The sequence below is a fragment of the Eumetopias jubatus genome, unplaced genomic scaffold (assembly GCF_037043125.1).
Source record: "Eumetopias jubatus isolate StellerSeaLion01/CBP00866 unplaced genomic scaffold, mEumJub1_p1.0 scaffold_12, whole genome shotgun sequence".
Classification (NCBI taxonomy): Eukaryota; Metazoa; Chordata; class Mammalia; order Carnivora; family Otariidae; genus Eumetopias; species Eumetopias jubatus.
Window position 1 is genome coordinate 95,555,158 of NW_028274818.1, and position 21,911 is coordinate 95,577,068.

General features: G+C 42.4%; 2 protein-coding genes and 2 non-coding genes across 4 annotated transcripts; all 4 read left to right on the forward strand.

Moving 5' to 3' along the window:
• Positions 1 to 79: 79 nt before the first annotated feature.
• CCT6A (chaperonin containing TCP1 subunit 6A) lies at positions 80 to 9,981 on the forward strand. The gene is made up of 14 exons (XM_028110215.1): positions 80 to 326; positions 743 to 806; positions 2,094 to 2,228; positions 3,219 to 3,392; positions 3,885 to 3,988; positions 4,590 to 4,700; positions 4,978 to 5,137; positions 5,220 to 5,302; positions 6,444 to 6,540; positions 6,861 to 7,008; positions 7,414 to 7,547; positions 8,245 to 8,347; positions 9,241 to 9,313; positions 9,586 to 9,981. The coding sequence occupies exons 1-14, from the start codon at positions 190 to 192 to the stop codon at positions 9,656 to 9,658; spliced, it is 1,596 nt and encodes a 531-aa protein (XP_027966016.1). The 5' UTR covers positions 80 to 189; the 3' UTR covers positions 9,659 to 9,981.
• On the forward strand, positions 2,985 to 3,118 carry LOC114214581 (small nucleolar RNA SNORA22). The gene has a single exon (XR_003610456.1). It is a non-coding gene; the product is annotated as a small nucleolar RNA SNORA22 (small nucleolar RNA).
• On the forward strand, positions 7,052 to 7,191 carry LOC114214580 (small nucleolar RNA SNORA15). Its single transcript, XR_003610455.1, has one exon. It is a non-coding gene; the product is annotated as a small nucleolar RNA SNORA15 (small nucleolar RNA).
• Positions 9,982 to 11,064: 1,083 nt separating the features above from the next.
• Positions 11,065 to 21,245, forward strand: SUMF2 (sulfatase modifying factor 2). The gene is made up of 9 exons (XM_028109933.2): positions 11,065 to 11,158; positions 12,672 to 12,828; positions 15,353 to 15,467; positions 15,869 to 15,913; positions 16,282 to 16,432; positions 17,254 to 17,309; positions 19,184 to 19,268; positions 19,451 to 19,595; positions 21,006 to 21,245. Exons 1-9 carry the CDS (start codon positions 11,095 to 11,097, stop codon positions 21,088 to 21,090), a joined length of 903 nt encoding a protein of 300 aa, XP_027965734.1. The 5' UTR covers positions 11,065 to 11,094; the 3' UTR covers positions 21,091 to 21,245.
• Positions 21,246 to 21,911: the final 666 nt, after the last annotated feature.

The following is a 21,911-nucleotide window of genomic DNA, read 5'->3' on the forward strand; positions in this document are numbered from 1 at the left end:
CGCCGCGACCCAATGAGCGGCGCGGGCCGACCTGCGGCCCAATGGTAGCGGCGCACGGGCACGCTGGGGGCGGGCCGGACGCGCCCGACTTTTCCAGAAGACCCGGGCAGCGAACGCCTCCTGGACACGCTGAGTGGGCTGTGGGCCCTCCGCACGCCGGCTCTTCTCCTCTTCCTGTGCTAGTTAGCTATGGCGGCCGTGAAGACCCTGAACCCCAAGGCCGAGGTGGCCCGAGCCCAGGCTGCGCTGGCGGTGAACATCAGCGCGGCCCGGGGCCTGCAGGACGTGCTGAGGACCAATTTGGGGCCTAAGGGCACCATGAAGATGTAAGGCGGGGCTGGCGGAGAGGGCCGGGTGGGTACCTAGCGCCATCACGGGCCTGGCGCCCCCGGGCCTCTGCGCTCGTCTCTGCGGCCTTACTTACCCGCAGACTCCCGGGTCGCTCCTGTTTCCTGCCCCGGTCGTTTCCTCTTGTAATCGATGCCATCTCTGCGCAGAACAAAGCTGCCCGCGTGCGCGGCTCGCCCCTGCGCCCTGGGACCCTAACTGAGAGTTGGGCAGGCTGTTTCTCTGAAGGGGGGGTGGGGGGTGGGCACTGCACCATTCCTGTTACCGGGTGGGGAGAACCAGCCTCGTGGCCCCAAGGTCCCTAGGATCTGGGTAAAGCCCGATAGTAATGGGACTCTTAATTAGGTCTCCGTTGAAAAAGTCACACTGTGATTCATTTGTGCCCGTTGAACAGGCTTGTTTCTGGTGCTGGAGACATCAAGCTTACTAAAGATGGCAACGTGCTGCTTCATGAAATGGTGAGAGGCTGCTATATTAGGTCGAAAATGTCTTGGTTTTCCGTATTGCATGTGATTCTTAGTAAGATTTTTAATGTTCATTTTCAAGATAGGAGAAATGCGTCAGCTCTCAGCAGGTCTTTCAGACAATGGAGGAAGTAGAAAAGGAATGCTATCAGTGATAGTACTGACTGTACGATGCCTGGAGGAACCTGGAGTCTGATAACTTATTTTTGAATCCTTATTCTTGCCATGTAAAGTCCTTGGTTAAAGGATTGTAGTTATTAAAATTAACTCTATTAAAATCTGAAAAACTAAGCGATTGACATAGTTAGGTAAGCGCAAAATGGTTATACTTTTTCTCTTTTTAAAAGATGGATTTCTGTCTGTTAACATCTCTCTCCACCTCCAACTGAAGGGGAGATAAAACTCTTTGCTTTATTAATGTTAAAAGTCCCACTGACCAAGAGTGTGAGACTGTTGAGAGGAGCAATTGTTTTACTCATCCCTAAGTTTCCAAAATCTAGCACTTAAAATCCAAGAAAAGGAAATGATTTGCCTGTGTTTTGAGTTCAGAATAAGATTTAGGGGTTTTTTTTTGTTTTTGGAGCCCAAGGCTGGGCTTGAACTCAGGACCCTGAGATAAGAGCCAGAAGCTTAACCAACTGAGCCACCCAGGCGTCCCTCTGGCCTAGATTCTTAAAACTGTCAGTGTCCCCAAAAACAAAAGGCTGGGAAGCTGTTCTAGATTACAGGAGAATAAGGAGACTTAAAAACCAAAAGCAGTTCAGGAGCATTTTTTGCATCCTTTGTAATTAAGAATCTTTGGGTGATATAGGAGATACAATATTCTGTTTTTACAGAACCTTTCAGCGATTTAGCATTCACTGATGATCTTTGTTAAAAGATCTTTTTAATTTTTTGTTTAATACAAGTAATACTGGAGGCTGCTGAGGTTTAATTTTAGAAGGAACCTGGTTTATTCTCACAAGAGTCCTAAAGAAGCTTGCATGGATTTGAAATTATTTCTTCCTGTTAACTCTGTCATCTTCAGTAAAACTTAACTGGGCCTCAGATTTCCTCATCAGTAGAGTGGAGATAATCTTCTCAAATCTAAATGTGAAAATGTTTGGGTTACCATAAATGGATGTACAAAATAGTTAATGGTGAGTTTTAAATCAGTATGGCATGTAGTTGAACACTTGGGCAATTTATGCAAATAGATGCACTTAAGGAGACCCTTCACACATTTTAAGGTATACTTAGACTATTTCAACTTAAGTAATTTTCTTCTTTTTTTACTTTCAGCAAATTCAACACCCAACAGCCTCCTTAATAGCCAAAGTAGCAACAGCCCAAGATGACATAACTGGTGATGGTACCACTTCCAATGTTCTAATCATTGGAGAGCTACTGAAACAGGCGGATCTCTACATTTCTGAAGTATACATGATTTTTGTGTTTCCATGGTAGTTTATATAATATAGGAAATTTATATAAATTGAGGTGTTAATAGTAGCAAGGCCATATGGTAGAATGTAAAGAGCAGGGGGCTTAAATCTGGGAACCAGAGCCTATATCCTTGTCTTTTTTTTTTTTAAAGATTTTATTTATTTATTTGAGAGAGAGAATGAAATAGAGCATGAGAGGGGGGAGGGTCCGAGGGAGAAGCAGACTCACTGCTGAGCAGGGAGCCCGATATGGGACTCGATCCCGGGACGCCAGGATCATGACCTGAGCCGAAGGCAGTCGCCCAACCAACTGAGCCATCCAGGCGTCCCTATATCCTTGTCTTAATACAAGTTTATTGTGATCCTGGACAGATTAAGGAACCTTCCTTTGCCTGCAGGGTTTTTTTAATCAAGTTGCATCACATATTACTTATATATGTCTGTCTATAACAGATTGATAGTTGAGATCTAGAAACAGGATATTCAGGACTAGGCATATTTATAAGGAAAGCCATATTTATAAGGAAAGAAATGTAAATTTAAAGAATTACACAACGTTTTTAGCCCTGGGTTAGTTTGAAGGTTAAAGCAAACCTTAGTAGTAATCCAGTGCCAAGAAATTCTTGGGAAGAGAGAAAAAGCGGACGCTTCGTCTCCCTGTTTGTTTTTGTTAGTAAATGATATGAATTGGAAAGATAAATGGTCCTACTGAGTACAGTTTTAGGTTTTGGGCATTATTCCTTGTGGTTTGCACAGTGAACACCCAAGTGTGCTTTATAGTTCCCTTGGCTTTGATTCTGTGCTAGAGTAATGTCTGCTCTTTTCCTCTGCATTGAAAGGATTATTTATCCTTTTAAATGTATTCAAAAAATCAGCACATTATATTAAAGCATATGAAAGATCCAGAGTATTGCTTTAAAAATTTACTTTTTCATCTAATTGAAGAACTCCAGTTGGTGGTTATGTAATTGTATGTTTACAGGGTCTTCATCCCAGAATAATAACAGAAGGATTTGAAGCTGCAAAGGAAAAGGCACTTCAGTTTTTGGAACAAGTCAAAGTAAGCAAAGAAATGGACAGGGAAACACTTATAGATGTGGCCAGAACATCTCTACGTACTAAAGTGCATGCTGAACTTGCTGATGTCTTAACAGAGGTATGTTAAATGTGGTATGTGTCCGGTGTGTGCACCTATACTGAAACCCCTGGCATACTTTCTAGTTGGAATTACAAGGTGCTATCTAAAACTTTCACAGTACCCTACCATGTGAGATAGTTTCTTTTTTTGTGGCAGTGAGCGGCTGATGTATGTGAAATGAGAAAATCAAATAATAGTATACCTGACCATATTATAAAGATATAATTGGAGTTTTCATTAAAGGTTTATAAAAATGAGATTTTTACTGTGGAAAAAACTTCCTGTTACCAATATTTTTAATAGAATAGTTGAGTCTTTATATAATTATGAATTGAGATGTCAGAAATGTAAATGACTTCAATCCTTTACGAGTAATGTATTCTATTACCTCATAGAAAAAGGCGAAGACTGATTCAGATTTTAAAGAAACGTACATTTCTCTGAAGAACAAGCAACATAAGTGTCTGGACTGCAAATCAAATTCATCTAATGGTTCTGCTCTTATTGTAGGCCGTAGTGGACTCCATTTTGGCCATTAAAAAACAAGATGAACCTATTGACCTCTTCATGGTTGAGATCATGGAGATGAAACATAAATCTGAAACTGATACAAGGTAGGTGGTAGAATGCTATGAAATACTTATAAAGTGTGTTTACAAATTTACAGGCACTTCATGTAGTACATATTATTTGGCTGATGTCTTTTTCTTTGAATTTATGTGTATTGCCTAGAATATTTAGTTCGCTCAGTAGTGTTTCCTCCTGAAATGAGGTTACTGTTAGGTGTTTATAATCAGTGTGATTCTGAAAAGCGAGCTATATCAATGATTTATTAAACTGTAGGTTACAAAGCATAGTAGGAGACTGTTGGGGAATTTAGAATATATATTACATTTCAAAGACCTAGTTAAAAAATAATTTTTAAAGGAGGTGATCACATTTGAGAGCCTACCAGTTGCAACTGTTTCTCTGCAGAATTTTCTATACAAGATAAGGATTGTTACTTTTGTTTGAATGGCTTGTTTTTGTACTGTGTTCTGGATATTGCTTTTTCATAATTGAACCTGCCTAGGTTTCACCCAAAAGTCTTTTTCAAAAATTCAAGAAATAAAGTTGTGTGAAAATTATCAATACAGTCTCTCAATTCAGTATTTGAATTTCATTAGTGTATGTTATCTGGAAATCAATAACAACACGACTTATGTGTTTCAACAGCTTAATCAGAGGTCTTGTTTTGGACCATGGGGCACGGCATCCAGATATGAAAAAAAGAGTAGAAGATGCATACATCCTCACATGCAATGTGTCATTGGAATATGAGAAAACGTGAGTTTATAGCCCGTTACAAATAGAGAGGTGGAGGAGCTTGGTATTTTGGGCAAGTCACTTACGAGACTTAAGTTTCCCCACTGTGAGGGCAGTAATGCCTCAGTTGGGTTCGAGTGAATTACAGGAAATAACCTCTGAAAATGTACCGGGGGCAGGATGGGAGCTCAGTGGCTATTTGTTAAATCTCAGGACCTGTTTCTGAGGCTACTGGTTTATCTTCTCAAAAAATAAACATTCTCCCCCACTCCCCTTCTGTAACTTTTTTTTTAAATAGAGAAGTGAATTCTGGCTTTTTTTACAAGAGTGCAGAAGAGAGAGAGAAACTTGTAAAAGCTGAAAGAAAATTCATTGAAGATAGAGTTAAAAAAATAATAGAACTGAAAAAGAAAGTCTGTGGTGATTCAGATAAAGGATTCGTTGTTATTAATCAAAAGGTGAGAATGAAACGAGTCTATATTATCCATTGTTATTTTTAAGGTGACTTCTATTGTAATATAACTTTTGTTTTTGTTATAGGGAATTGACCCCTTTTCCTTAGATGCTCTTGCAAAAGAAGGTATAGTAGCTCTGCGTAGAGCTAAAAGGAGAAATATGGAAAGGTATGGGTAGCATATTACCTTAGTGATGTAAATTTTACTTTTATTTTGCAAGTTAAGTGGGATTACTTCTTTTCCCCCTTTCTTATTAATTGTGTTTTTCCTTTTTTGTTGTGAGTAAAATATACATAATACAAAATTTACCATTTTACTCATTTTTTCAAACGTATGACCTAGTGGCATTAAGTTACATTCCCGTTATTGTGCAACCATCATCATTCATGTCCAGAACTTCATCTTCCCAAACTGAAATTCTCCTCATTAAACAGTAACTTTGTTTCTTTCCCCTGCCCCTGGTAAATACTATTATTCTATTTTGTCTCTATGAATTTGGTACCTCATATAAAGGAATCGTGCAATATTTGTCCTGTTATGTCTGGCTTATTTCACTCAGCATAATGTTTTCAGGAGTTCATCCATGTTGTAACATATTAGAATGAATGTCATTCCTTGTTAACGATGAATAATACTCCATTGTATGGATGTATATCACCTTTTGTTTATCCATTTATCAGTGGACATTTAAGTCTCTCCCTTTTGGCTGTTGTGAATAATGCTGCTGTGAACATTGGTGTATTAGTTTTAAACCATGACATGTATATGTACGTTACCAACCATGTCAAAAGAGCATCAAGGGGTTTCAGAGAACTACTTTTTCCCCAGATCTCACCATGATAAAGAGCTCTTGTTCATCTTAAGATTTCTTAGTAGTATTTGCTGACTTTGAAAGAGTGGGTTAGGGCGCCTGGGTGGCTCAGTTGTTAGGCGTCTGCCTTCGGCTCAGGTCATGATCCCAGGGTTCTGGGACCGAGCCCCATATCAGGCTCCCTGCTCAGCTGGGAGCCTGCTTTTCCCTCTCCCACTCCCCCTGCTGGTGTTCCCTCTCTTGCTGTCTCTCTCTCTCTCTCTCTCTCAAATAAATAAATCTTTAAAAAAAAAAGGGGGGGTGGGTTAAATGTCGAGTTAGGAGAAAAGACTGGTTTTTAGCTGGTTGGTGGTGAATGGGAAGGTTTAAGGTTATTTAAAAAATAACATTTTAGGATTTTAGTATGTTTCTGAAAGGTTGCTTCATGAAAGTTATTAATAATCTCTTTAAACATAACAAAGCTGCATATACATCTCCCAAAACACTTCAATATTTCAGGCTGACTCTTGCTTGCGGTGGAGTAGCTCTAAATTCCTTTGATGACCTAAATCCTGATTGTTTGGGATATGCAGGACTTGTCTATGAATATACATTGGTAAGTGTATTTTCTTTCCGAAGATAATATAATAAATAATGATTTTTGGGTCATGAATTCTTCGGTAGTAAAAATTCAAACTTAGGACCAGATTTTTGCTTTGTTTACATACATTTTGAAGGTTATGTGTAGTAATGATAAGCCATTGATGGGAAAAATTACTTATGCGATTTTTTTTTAAGTGAAGTAATTTGCTTTAATGTGATTGGTGTGTTGTTCCCTTATTAATACGCTACTTACTCTTCTATAAGCCCTCAACTCTTTTCATTCTTTGTACAAACATATCCTGTTTTTGAAAATATTTTCCCTTCTTCGCATAGGGAGAAGAGAAATTCACTTTTATTGAGAAATGTAACAATCCTCGCTCTGTCACATTATTGATCAAAGGACCAAATAAGCACACACTCACTCAAATCAAAGATGCCATAAGAGATGGCTTGAGGGCTGTTAAAAATGCTATTGATGATGGTAAGATCTTTACTGTATTTATATTCTTTGGCTAGTGTGAAAGGCATGGCTGAATACTGTGTTCTTTTTATCAGTAGTTTACACAGCCAGACACCATGCAAAAGTAAAGTCTTCCCTTTAAAATGCCTGTGATGGTATGCTAAGCTTTTTCATAGCATACCATTTTTAAAAGTGGATACAAGTAAATGAATTAATACTAAGAGCTTGCAAGTACTAGTTAAATTGAACATTTTGCTATTTGATGTGTTGCTTATAATGCTTTCAAGTGCAGTATTAACATTGTGGTGGCTATGCTACATTCTCGAGAAATTGTTTTTTATGTTAATGTTTTATGTCTTTCCTTAAAATGATGCTACAGTTTTATGTGTTAGTTCAGCATTTCTCTCCTCCCCTCTCCCCCACCAGGTTGTGTAGTTCCGGGTGCAGGTGCAGTGGAAGTGGCAATGGCAGAAGCCTTGATTAAGTACAAGCCCAGTGTAAAGGGCAGGGCCCAACTGGGAGTTCAAGCGTTTGCTGATGCATTACTCATTATTCCCAAGGTATGACTACTTTAACAGTCAGTGTTCTTACATCAAAATGAGTTAGCTGATGAAAGTATTTGATAATGTGGGGTCTTTTTCATAATGTAGATTTTGAGTAAACAGGTTTTATCAGCTTTCTCCTGAATGTAGGTAGAGCAGGTATCTCATCATCCAAATGTGTTTGGTTCCTCTGGAAGGGAATTGAGTATCTGAAGTTTCAGGTGCAGGAGATAAACCGTTTTTAGAGGGTTTGCAGTGTAGGGGTTATACTAGAGTACAAGCTTGCTTTTTGTTTTTATTCTATTGTGTGCTCATTTGGGGGTATTGCTTATGATCGGTGTGTTGCTGGGCTTGAAGTGGATTAATGAGTAACAAATGCCTATTCTCTGAACATAAATACTGGTCTGTCTTCATTAAGGATTTGTTTGTTTTTTTTTTTTAAGATTTTATTTATCTATTTGAAAGAGACAGCACAAGCAGGGGGAGCTGCAGCCAGAGGGAGGGGGAGAAGCAAGCTCCCCACTGAGCAGGGAGCCCAATGCGGGCTCGACCCCAGGACCGTGGGATCATGACCTGAGCTGAAGCCAGATGCTTAACTGACTTAGCCACCCAGGCACCCCTTTGTTTTTCTTAACTGGGATTATGGTTCATTTATTGTAGATTGACTATCACTTCTTGGGTTCTGTCCTTAAAGGATTAAATTTGTTTGCTTTAGGTACTTGCTCAGAACTCTGGTTTTGACCTTCAGGAAACACTAGTTAAAGTTCAAGCGGAACATTCAGAATCAGGTCAACTTGTGGGTGTGGACTTAAACACAGGTAAGAGAATGCACCTATTAGTAGGGGGAGAACTAGATTCAGGTGAGATGAAGCCCGGAAGAATAAAAAATGGAGACAAACGAATCTTGGAGAGATGTTTTGCAGTTTGACACCAGTGTTATTAGGGAACCCTGAGTTCTAAAAAATTATATAAAAATGGAATGACTAGATACAGTAATTAATGGAATATAGAGTAGACATTTGTATAATTTCAAGGAGTATGGATTTTTGATGTTGCTGAGTAGTAGTAGGTGGTTCAGGTTAATATGGAAGGATTTCATGGGCTGGCTTTACTCAGTCTTTTATTAGGGACTTTAATAAAATACATTAGGTGATCGTATTCTTGGGTGAAAAAAGCCTGAGGATAGCAAATAACGCTGGAAGATGGGCCCCGGTCTTAGTGAAATGATTTAAAGCCCTCATCTTAAATGCAGTGACACAAAATAGACAAGTACAAAGTGGAAGAAAGAGAACTGAGAGAGACACCCATGCAGTATGTGTAAGACCTATTGTTGTCAATAACATCAGTTACATTCAAGTTAGTAGAAAAGGTTTCTGGGATGAGGGAAATGATAAGCCCATTTTGGCCCGATTATAGTTCAAGTGCTTTACTTTAATATGGACAAATGAGAATGTGTCCTGAAAAAGAGAGATGTTCAAACATTTGGTAACCAAATAAAGCATTACTATTACTAAAAGTCTTCTGAGATCAGCCACTTAATCAAAGATACTGTATACAGGAGTCACGGTTTGGAGCAAAATTGGACTAATTGAGGAACTTTGGATAATGAGAATAATCAGTGATGAGCAAATCAAAAAATAGTCTGTTGTCTTAGCATTTTGATCTTATAACCTGCTCTGTGTGATTGTAAGAATACTGGGTTACTTTGCAGGTGAGCCAATGGTAGCAGCCGAAGTAGGCATATGGGATAACTATTGTGTAAAGAAACAGCTTCTCCACTCCTGGTAAGTTTGAGAAAGCCAAAACTAAAATAACCTTTAGGGAATCATCATACTCTTAATTTGGTGTGTTCTGTTTAATTACTTGGGTTTGGGTTTGGTTTTTTGGTTTTGCAAAAATTGTAATCAACTGAAAATATAGAAATAAAACTAGCCTTCCATGTTTTGGAGGGGAAAGGAGAAACTTAATTGGATATAATTTGCAGTTTGTTTGGAACTTGAGTTGAATTAGGGTTCATATCTCAGATCTGAGCCATCTGATTTTCCACTCCTTTCAGCACTGTGATTGCCACCAACATACTCCTGGTTGATGAGATCATGCGAGCTGGAATGTCTTCTCTAAAAGGTTGAATTTAAAGCTTCCCTCGTGTCATCCGAATCATGAAGACTCCACGAGTGATCCTAAGAATATAGCGATGGAATTTTTGTCAAGCCTCAAATAATTTTCAAAAGCATTTTCTTTTCCCATATGAAAAAAAGAGAACACTGACACCTAAAATTCTGAAGTTCTGAAATTAATGTTTTTTTTAATTGCACTTCAATGTACACACATTCAGCAGGCCGTTTTTACCCAATGAAAAGGATGTTTTGCTTTAGCTTCAGTGATATAAAAGTACCGTGTGAGATAAGTGTATGTTATCCACCTTGTTATTAAATGTTCCTTGAAAAACAAATTATAATGGTTTAATAATAATTTCTTCTAATGGATGTATTTTAATTTATCCAATAGGTCCCTCTACTGTTACACTTGTAAGTTTTTATAATATAAATACTTTAACTTAAAATTTTGAAACATCCCTGTTTTAGTATAAATTCCTATGAGTAAAGCTATTGGATCATTGGGACTTCTAATGTTTGCAAAGTAGCTGTGCTAAAATGCTCCCCAGAGGGGTGCCTGGGTGGCTCAGTCGTTAAGCATCTGCCTTCGGCTCGGGTCATGATGCCAGAATCCTGGGATCGAGCCCCGCGTCGGGCTCCCTGCTCGGCAGGAAGCCTGCCTGCTTCTCCCTCTCCCACTCCCCCTGTTTGTGTTCCCTCTTTCACTGTGTCTCTCTGTCAAATAAATAAATAAAAATCAAAAAAAAAATCTCCCCAGAAAAGTTGTAGTGAACAGAAAGATGGGTGAAGTACAGGCAAAGGGAGTTGAATAAGCTCAAAGTATGAAGTGGGGAAAATAGAGGAAGCAGAGGTAGAAAGACCTTTCAAGCATGGGGGCTAAGGGAGAGGATATTTTCAGTGGACCATGTTTTCACACCCTTGCACCTTTGCTTATGCCGAAGTACCCATCCCAGACCCTCCAGTGCCCTTTCTCCCACCTATTTGCACAAAATTGTTTTTATAGTCAGTATATCTCTGCAGTCCTTGACCGTGAAGTTGTGTGTTGCAAAGCTTTGTATTTTTGAGGACTTGGGCGTTGCGTACAATAAGTGCAATAAATGTTAAGCTGAAACCTTTTCTTTGATCTTGAAATGGTATTCCAGCGCCCAAGAGGGGTTTGAATATAAAAGGGAAGGAAATCAGTCAAAATGTTCTGTTCATGGGGAAACAAAGGGGCTTCTGGAATGGCCTGGTCCCTCAACGCTAACCCTAAGAAAATTGCACCTATCTGGCCCCACGTACCTTAAATTCGGGGGATCCAGCTGTAGCCTGGGACCAGCCAAACCCATCGGCCAAAAAAAAAAAACAAAACACTCGGGCAGTGCGCACGCGGTACGGCGGCCGACGTGGTGCACGCGGGGCGCATGCGCAGCAGGGCCCACGGTGTGTGCGCTGCTCGTGTTCCCGGCATGGGCCCCTCGCCGCCGCTGCTGATGTTGCTGTTGCTCCTGTCTGGCCCGTGGTTCGAGCTAGGTCAGTGTGCTGGCCTGACCCTGTGTGCCCCGGGAAACATCAGGAAGGGGGTGGGTCCCCCGCCCTGGTCGGGGAAAGAGACCGTGGCCCCTCCACCCGCTTCCTGGATGGGCTTGGAGCGGACGGAGGCACCTCCCAGAGGCGGCCAACTTGGCGAGGTGGTTAATGGCTCATGTCCTATCTAACTTCTTTTTTACTTTTTTGAACATAAAGTAAAAGAGAATATAAAGATATCCTCTCGCATGTACCCGTCGCGCAACTTAAAACAGTTGCCAGTTTATAGCTAGCTAATCTTGCTGTTTTGGTGTCGCTCCCACTTTCCCATTTCCCTGGGGCCTTTTTGAAATGAATCCAGGCATTACACAATTTTATTTGTAAATACTCAGCTTGAGAAGCCAAAAAGACAAAGAGTCATGAAAAAAATACTGTCCTCTTTCCCTGCCTTAGAAAATTAACAGTTCTCATTAATATCATTAAACGTCGGGTTAGTGTTCAGATTCACCTACTGTTTGTTATAGTTGAGTTAGTGTCAAAATAAAGTTCATACATTGCAATTGTATGTTGTTTCTTAATTCCCTTTTAATCTGAGGTTTCCCTGCTTGCTCCATTTTTTTCTCCCTTGAAGTAGATGAAATCATCAGTGTGAGTGTGTCAGAATGAGAACAAGAGGGCTAAAGATAGAGAAACATGAAAAGACGGTGGACTCTGCTGCCATTAAGGAACTTATGGTACTTAGATATCCTTAAGAAGAAACATAACATTCTGAAGTGTGAAGACAAGTGTGGTGGGTTGGAAATAGCACTGACCTGGAAGTAAAAAGACCTGAATCGAGTCCTTATTCCTTGTTAACTAGCTCTTCTCGTGATTTTGCTTTTGCGGTCTTGGTTTTTTCCTGTTAAATAAGACAGTTGAACTAATGATCCTTTTAGTTCTGATTTTCTGAGGTGTTCAAACAGCAGATATGAAGGATCTCAATCGTTTGCTAATTACTGTGCTCTTGTGCTAGATGCCTGGAATACAGTGGCAAAATAGGTATTCTCTGGAGCATATGATATAATGGTGAAAATCATTAAGAAGTGGGCGGGAAGAGGCAGAGAAACAACAAGAGCAGAAGTATGGATAGAAAGCTGCTGGAAGTATTTCAGGGTCTTAGTGTCTAGATTTACCTAGCTGGGACAAAGAGTTGTGTACAAGAATAGAGCGGTAAGGACAGAAATAAACATTTGTTGAATAATTACCGTCTCACATTTCACACATGTAATTTTAATTTATACAGCCACTCCTTGAAATAGTTAGATGTTGTCTCCATTTTGTGGAGAGAAAGCAAAACTCAGATTAACTAATTGCCTAAGGTCACCCAACAAGTTAAGTGGCAGAACAAGAATTTAAGGCCAAATTTTTAAGCCTACATTTTTTTTCATTACACCATTATGAATATTACATATAATCCAAATATTGCCACTTGTTTTATATATATTCATGTATTACTGATGATGCTTCTTTTTCTCTGCAGGGAATGGGCAGACTACTAACATGATCCAGCTACCAGGTGGGAGATACCAGATGGGAACAAATTCACCAGATGGCAGAGATGGTGAAGGGCCTGCCCGAGAGGTGACAGTAACACCCTTTGCCATTGACATATTTCCTGTCACCAACAAAGATTTCAGGTACATCAGGTGTTCTTCCAGGAGGGGTAGAGGCTCTTTCTAATTTTCATTCCTAATACCTAAAAGGAAAGTAGCTTGTTTACTATAACATATCATCTTTGCAATAGTACAGTGGGATAAGTGTTACCTACATTTTTCAGATGAAGAATCAAGTCTGGAGACTCACTCTCTGTTAGTGGCAGAGCTGGGCCTGGAACTCAAATCCCCTGACTCTTCAGCCAGTGGATTTTCCATTACATTGGGTATAGCATTGAGAAATATGGGCAGAAGTCAAACACTCAACAAAAACCTCTTCCCCAGCAGGGAGGGATTGGGAGAAGGGTCATAGTAGCTGAGAGTCTCATAAATTCCCTTTATATTTACTTAGGGAAATGGCATTAGTTTAGGACAAACATTATGGTTCCAGCTCAGTCTAAGAAGCCATGTTGAGCTGTCTCAGTCTCCTCAAGGCGGTATGTTTTGTATAGGCTAAAGTAGAAAATGATCCAGGAGATATCTGTAATTTACCTTAAATGATACAAGGGGAATATAGAAAGAGGAGTGGGAAAAGGAGGGAACAGAAAGACAAAGCAATGTGGGAAATGACTTAAATGTTACACTGTGGATTTAAAACTCTTTAAAATAAAAAGTTATGGGGAAAAATTGATTCAAGAGACCCAGACTGAAGTAAGCATAAGGATGGTTGGTGTACTTCTCAGGCCCTTTGACTTAGGGATTCCATCTTTAGAGGTTTTCCTTAAGGAAAGAATTAAGGTCTTCCAAAAAACCTTTAGCTAAAAAGATGCCGTTGTAAACAAATATTAACAATATAAGGATCGCTTAAACATACTGTATCAACATCACAGAATACTTAGCAGCCATTAAAATCCTTTTGTCAAAAAGAATTGTGAGATGTTAAGTGAAGAAAGTAGCTTACAAACAATACACAGGGTATGACCGTATTTTTAAAAAGTATGTACATAGAGTGTATATGCATTTAAAAAGAACTGGAAGATGTAACATTGCATTAGGTAACAGATTTTACCCATGTTTTCGTGACTTCCAAATGAAAATAATTCCAGGGAAGCATCCCCCTTTTTTCTTTTTCCCCAGGGAAGCACCTTCTTAAAGCTATTTAAAAATTCTTGCTGGGGGGCAGAACAGGAAAGGATATACACGGCTATGCTATATCTTAGTTGATGCGATAATGGATGATTTCAATTTTTTTCTTTTTATCTACCTGTATTTTCTCATTTTTCTGTAATACAATGTGCACTACTTATATGTGCTTTTTGAAAGAATTTTTATTAAAATTGAAGGAGAAATCACTTTTGATTAGGCTGGTGCTGTATCATGACAACCAGAAATAGCTAGCTAGCTAGATGCACAGTGTGCACTTTTATATATTTCAAGTTATGACATTTTATGATAGAAGTCTTTTATATTTCAAATTATGGCACCTATATATTTATTTATTTTTATGACCTTTTTATGATAGACTTCCAGCAAGCCCCTAAACTTTGCTTAGAACCCATGATTTGTCTCTGCTTCTCTGGTAAAAGATTTTCAAACCGTTCAGATGCTCTGAGGTTGATAAATAGCTATTGCTACCAAATCTGATCACCTCCTCCATTCTCAGTGCCCCTTTGATGGGTGAACAATGTCTTCTCATATCAGAGGGCTGGCACAGATGGGGTACTTTTAGCCCAATAAAAACAATCCATCTTACCCTGGCAGTTTGCTTGCTGAAATTTGCTATACCATAGCAAACTATGTGAACATCCATTCTAAAATTTCAACACATTATTTTTATTTGATTCCATGTTTTTCATCTGTTAGATGGAGATAGTAACACACGTTCTGCCTCCCTCTCGCAATTGTTGTGAGAGTAGGTATGTGAGGAAGACCTTTCAGAAAAGAGACCCAATCCCCACCCTTAAATCTTCTCAACAGCTTTATTCATAATCTCCAAAAACTGGAGATAACCCCGACGACCTGCATGCACCTGGTGAATGGATAAGCAAAATTCGGTACATCCATGCAATAAAATGCTACCCTACAACAAAGAGGGACAAACGACCAATACTGGCAACACATGGACGAATCTCAGAAGCATTATGCTAAGTGAAGCCACACACAAAAGCTACATAATGTATGATTCAGTTTCTGTGAATTTATATTCTGGGCAAGGGAACACTATAGGGACAAAAAACAGATCAGTGGTTGTAGAAGCATGAGGGAATTTTAAGAGGCGTTTGATAGACTTGCTCTGTATCTTGATTGTGATAGTGACTATATGCTTTGTCAAAACTCACAAAACCATGCACTAAAAAGAGTGCCTTTCTATATATGAATTACACATAGAGCAACAGATTTTAAAAGAAAATCTCCTACTCAGGCTTTCATGTTAATTGCTTGTTGTTGATGGAAACTCTGTGATGTGTGGCTTTGAGGAGAAAGATATATGAGGTTTTCCGGAGCAGGAGGGGGTGAGAGTGGGACATGGAACCTTATCAGTTTAACCAAGTGAAATATCTCTTTTCAGGGAGTTTGTAAGGGAAAAAAAGTACCGGACAGAGGCTGAGATGTTCGGGTGGAGTTTTGTCTTTGAGGACTTTGTCTCCGATGAGCTTAGAAACAACGTGACCCATCAGATGGAGGTGAGAGAACCTGGGCTTGCAGCTGAGGGAATGCGAGCGGGTTATGGGCCCACCGGAGCCACCACAGAGAATCCCACCTGAGAGCTGCAGGCAGGGAAGGAGCAAGAGAGATCCTCCGTGGAAGAGTCAGAGGGGCACACACTGAGCTGGTTTCTGCATACTGAGACTCTCTAAGGAACCAGATACATGTAGGGTTCAAGTTACTCCCTGAACTGGCAGGAGAACTGCTTGACATCCCTCTAATAATGGTAGTGAGATGTCCTGCTTTCCGGGGTCCAGAAACAGCCCCACTTGGACCACCTGAGTCCCAGTCTGAAGTGTTTGTTCTGCCTCGTGTGTGTCAGTCAGGAAGGTGCCCTGGCTGGGTCAGAGCATCTTGCAGTCGTACTTCTTTTTTGCAGTCTCTTCTCTGGTGGCTTCCAGTGGAAAGGGCGTTCTGGAGGCAGGTAAGGGTTGGTTCCTCTGCCTCGTTTTCTACCCCTGTTGACTCTTAATCTGGAGGCCTGGCTTCCCTAGAAGACCCCTTGCCTATCTAGAGACACTAAATTTAAAAGGGTGACAGAAATTTCAAGGCAACAGCCAAGCAACCCTGTTTCCTCTGCTCTGAGCTTTTTTCCCATTGCCCATCCCATTTCTCCCTTGGCTCATATTTATGCTCTTTCTGACTCTAGGCCTCTCTTCACTCACCAGGCTATCTCCTCCAACTTCCTTGCTCCATCTAGTGGTAAAAGCTGAACTCAGGCACCCTAAGCCTAGCCTTCCTCAGACTTCTGTGTGCTCCCAGAAGCCTGTCTCACTTCATCCTGGCTGTCAGCCTGCAGGTCCTGGCTCTGGCATCCGAGAGAGACTGGAGCTCCCGGTGGTACACGTGAGCTGGAATGATGCTCGTGCCTTCTGTGCTTGGCGGGGGAAACGGCTGCCCACCGAGGAAGAGTGGGAGTTTGCTGCCCGAGGGGGCTTGAAGGGTATAGAGATGGCGCGGCGACTTCCCTTTATTCTTCTCCCCGTCCTGTCTTGCATGGGGAGCTTTGAAGGGTGGGAAGGGTCCATACTCTCTAGAGCAGTGCTTCTTAAACTGTGTGGTGGAGGGCCAGTCGTTACTGTTTTCAATTCTGATCCATCTCAGACCAGTATTTGTGTAAAATGCCAAAAAAATTAATAACTGGAAAACTGGAATAAAGAAACAGACATAAAATTTCTTGGAGATTCCACCCAGGCATGTTACATTTCAATTAAGATAATCAGAACAACATAGCAGAAGAAAAGAATTACCCAGACTGCTTTTTCCATAGGTGTGAAGGGACTCATACAAACAATGAAGTTTTGCAATCCTAACTGAACAAAAAGTTAGGAGAGGGAAACAGCAACTCCCCATGTTCAACACCTCTGCTACTCTTTAAACACCAGCTATACCAATAGTCAAAATTCTTGTGATAAACGAGGTTCCTTGTTTATTTATCCAATCTAAGTCCAGTTGACAAGTTTCTGAAATCTTACTCTCAATTTCTGTACTTATCTGGACAAGATCTGGTAACAGATACCTTACCAGACTGGCATTAGTCAGAACCACACCTGGGATTGCACTGTCCTGGAGCAGATCAGGAGGCCAGGGGCTCTGAATGCAGGACAGTGAGTGGAAGGGACAGGCATGGGAAATAAAAGTAATCTCTCTTTCCTTTTCTCATCACCTCCTGACTTCCTTTTGGTTCCCTCACTCTCTCTGTCTTTGCCTCTTCCACGACCCTTCTCCTCCCCCTCCCCCACTCTCTCCTTGTTCTCCTGGCAGGTCAGCTTTACCCATGGGGAAACCAGTTCCAGCCAAACCGCACCAACCTGTGGCAGGTAAGACATACATTCCTCACCCCTGTCCCTTCTCAAAGCACTGAATGAAGCCTCCTGAGGCTAAGCATCGAGTTGGACTGTGGGACTGCAGAGGGCTTTGTGTTCTAATGGGACTGGTAAACTGGTAAAGCAAAAGGCAGCGTGGTGGGGCTGCATACTGAAGAGTTGTAGAAGTGAATGGCTGCCTGCGAGTGGTGGGGGTGACTTCACAGAGGAGATGACATCGGAGCTGCTGGAATAGGAGTTTGCCAAGTGAAAAGTGGAGGAAAGGGCGTTCACAGCAGAAGGAGCAACGTGAGTGTCAGCACTGTATTAGGAAAGGGTACTTACTGTGTGTTCAGAGATGGGACAAATTCAGAGAGGTTGGAGCACAGGGAAACGGGAGGTGCAGGAGATGAGGTAGACAGTGGGTTGTAGGTGGATTATGAAGGAGCCAAGATACAGTTTTAGATTTTCCTCTGTAGGCAGTGGGGAGCTGATGAAGGTTTTTAAACAGGGGACTAACAACATAATTTGATTTGGGGAGGGTGCTAGTTGCTAATTTGTGCAGGCCTAAATGAAACAGAGCTGCAGTGGTGGCGGGGTGGGAGGTGTCTCTGAATTTGAGGCTGTGGCAATGGCCCGGGGGATTGTGAACATGTGAACTAAGTAAAAGTGGAATGGGGAAGAAGCCAGATGGGAGAGGCATGCCTGTAACGTAGACGGGGTCTGGTAGTGAAGTGGAAAAGCGGGAGGGAGTTGGACTGAAGCATGAATCTAAGCTTGGGCAACAGGGTGACAGTGCTACCATTATCCAGAACAGATGATACGCATTTGGGGTCAGAGGGATAGAACTCGATGGGGTTAGCATCAGCTTAGTTTAAGGTGCCCTTTGTCATTTATATGCTCAAACATTGAAAATATGAGTCTAGATCTTAGGACAGAGGTCTGGGTCAGAGCAAGTGGTTTGGGAGTCATCAGCATATATCTTAGGCAAGAATGTTATCCCCCAAGGAGACTCTGTAGAGTAAGGGGGGGCACAGCATCAGCATTTCATGGGGGGAAGCATTAAAAAAGAACCCAAGGGGTAAACTGATCTTTTAGATGATCTTGGGGTCAGAGCTTTGCAAAAAGATCTGATTCACTGTGTGATCTCTGATAAATTAACCACTTTGAGCCTCAGTTGTCAGTTTTTTAAAGGGAGAAAATACTTGCCTCACAGCCTTGTAAGGATTAAGAGAGAGAAATGTGGCAGCCTGAACACATAGTAGCTGTTGAGTAAGTAATTACCTCTTCATCTTCCCTTTAGTGAGATCAGCTTCCATAGAGTAGGGGGAGCTGAACCCCAGTTTTATTGAGAAGATTGAACAAATTGCATCAGCAAATATAGGTTCCTTTTTCACGCATTTTGGTGGTAAAGCACAGATGAGAACAGTAGAGTCAGGGCAGACGAGGGAGAGTTAAACCTGTTGGCGGTAGAAGGGAAGAAATGGTACAGGAGAGCACAGGGCAGGCGTCAGTGGTCCTTGAGAAGGCAGGTGGTGCTGAGCAGAGGAGGGGAGGAGGAGCCTTCCCAAGGCACTGAAGCACATGGGGGTCAAGGCAGAGGGGTGGAAGCTGCTGAGAGTGGAGAAAGTGGAAGTGGGATGGGCTTGACATAGATCACTGTGGGCACAGGGAAACCACACATTCCCTAACCCAGCCAGGAGGTGATGGTGGAGGACATGAGGTGACTAGTTTGGGAGCTCAGGATGGCCACCTCAGTTCACTGCCTCATGGCCTTTATCCTACCCCAGATGACACAGCAATATGACCTTGGTTTTCCTCTGGCCAAGTGGGAACATCCACCTTGGAACAGGATGATAAATTTTTTAGCTTAAATTTCTACCCCTTAGGGAAATTTCCCCAAGGATGACAAGGCTGAGGATGGCTTCCATGGAGTCTCCCCAGTGAATGCTTTCCCCCCACAGAATAACTATGGTAAGATTTCCTGTCATGTTGCTGTCAATACTCACAAACTGGTTGGTGGGATCATTCTGCCTGGAAGATGAAGCAGAGAGAAACACCACCAGGGAAGCTTCCCGAAGCCTTTGATACCTAGAGGGCAGGGGATGGGGGATGGTACTGCCCAGCCTGGAACTGACCCACCTCCTGTGCTGCAGGGCTCTATGACCTCCTGGGCAACGTGTGGGAGTGGACAGCATCTCCATACCAGGCTACAGGGCAGGACATGCGTGTCCTTCGGGGGGCATCCTGGATCGACACAGCTGATGGCTCTGCCAATCACCGGGCCCGGGTCACCACCAGGTGAGGAGACTGGTAGCTGGGGGCCAGGGGTCTGGGTCCTGGTGTCCCAGAGCTGGTGTTAATGCTGCTTCCAATCCTCTATCTGCACCCCAAGTTGTGGGGACAGAAGAGAGCATACACAGCATTTGCCATGAGAAGCAAAAGGGCTTCAGGCAACTTGTGCCTTTTCTTGCCAGCTCTCGGTACCCGGAGAGACTGTGTGTCCAGCATCATAAGGGTTTCTCCCCTCGTCCTTGTAACTGGTGGCGGAGGCAGGGCAGTGGAATGGCCACATCAGTATTGGTCATGGAAATACCCTTCAAACTGGAGAGCACATGAAAAATCATTTTTTTTCTTTTTTTTTTTTTTTAAAGATTTTATTTATTTATTTGACAGAGAGAGGGAACACAAGCAGGGGGAGTGGGAGAGGAAGAAGCAGGCTTCCCGCTGAGCAGGGAGCCCGATGTGGGGCTCCATTCCAGGACCCTGGGATCATGACCTGAGCTGAAGGCAGATGCTTAATGACTGAGCCACCCAGGTGCCCCGAAAAACCATTTTCTATAACGATGTCGTTTTACAGTCAAGGAAAAATAGGTTGGCTGAGGTGCTGGGACCCACTCATGTCACACAGATGGTTAATGCTGGCACCTGAATGGTAGGGTCTCAGGCTCCCAAGTCCCCTGCTGGGACTCTCTCGACTTTGCTCATCTGTAGGTTTATTTTGATGCTTTCCCTCTGCCTCCTCCCATTCCTGGGTTCCAGAAGGACTAGAAAGAGACCGCTGTTTCTGTGGCCTCAGGAAGTCAGGTTTGCAGATGTTTCTTGGATACGTTGAGGCCCCTGCTTTCCCTCACCTCCTTTTCTAGGACAAAGTAGTGGAGAAAGTACTGGCCTGGGAACCAGGAAGCTGGGTTTGCCACTGGATCTCTTGTGCCCCTGAAGCAGTGGTTGGCCGTGGCCAAGACATTTGCATATTCCTAGTATCTGATTCTGGGTCTGTAAAAATGGTGAACAAATCCTGCCTGCCAGAGGTGTGGAGAAAAGGCAAATGAAGGAATATATGCGAAAGTCTTTTGAAAAGTATGAAGTACTCATTGGCACTATGGTATTCTCGCTTCTTACTGACAGGTTTTTTTTGGCTGAGTTATTCTAAACTATGAGCAGTTGAAGTTACTAGTCATTGCCTTTCTTGCCTTCCAGAGCAGACTCTCATGACTGCTCGGTCACACTTCCTACACCCTGTCCTAAGTCCCTCCTTATCCCCTTTTCCCCAGGAGTGCCCTCATACTAGGCTTCTTTCTAGACCCTGCCCTCAGTCCTCAGGCACCCTGGACCACAGCAGACCCTAGGAGGTTGAGCATGAAAGTTGGGTAAGGCTCCAGGCCCCTTTCTCAACAATCGTCCATTCTCTTTCCTCTTCTCTGGTGGCAGGATGGGCAACACTCCAGATTCAGCCTCAGACAACCTAGGCTTCCGCTGTGCTTCCAATGCAGGCCGACTGCCTGGGGAGTTGTGAACGGCCATGCAGAGCCAAGAAGAAGAGCCCGTTGTACCCGTGTCACTCCCTGGCCACATTCCAAACACAGCCAAACTTTAGCCTCAGGAATGACTTCCTCCCCCTTCCCCCATCCCTCTGTGGCAGGCATCTCTCACCAGGCCAGAAGAGGACTCTGACCTCAGAGGAGGGGGACCGCTGTCTCTTGAAGAAGGGACCTGACTTATTGATGGTGGCGGGGGAGCTGGGCATTTCTCTTAGAGGTCAGATATTAACCGTATAGGGGCCAGTCCTCAAACAGTTGGGGCAGAGTGCTCTGAAAGGCACTTTGTTAAAAATTTTTAAGTCTGTTCCCTCCCCCTTTCTCAGTGTCTGATGCAGGGATCCGACATTATTTTCTCAAGGCAGAATTTCCCCATTTTTCTTTGTTTTCTCAGCAAACTGCTGTAGAAGGAAAATACTTTCTTCATTAGCCTCATTTGTAGTGTTTCGTATGCCTCTGAAAGAACCTAATTTCTGTTATCGGTATGTAGAATGCAGTAGCGGGGCTCTTTAAAGCACAGTGTGAGTCTTAAAAGGGTCTAGGAGAACCGAATTATGTGCCAGACAAAACTACATTGTGGGAGTCACAAAGTAAATAATACTCCAGAGAGACAAATACCAGAACTTTCCCTTTCTATTGTTAATTATATGAGGGCTTCCACATGCCTGTAAACACATGTCCCTGGAAAAGAACCTGCTCCCATGGTGTCACTGGATGCCGTGAGGTCAGTAAAATCTCTATGATTGTGTATCTCAAACTGTCCTCTCTTTTATCCTCCCCCTGGGACCCTCAGGGATGT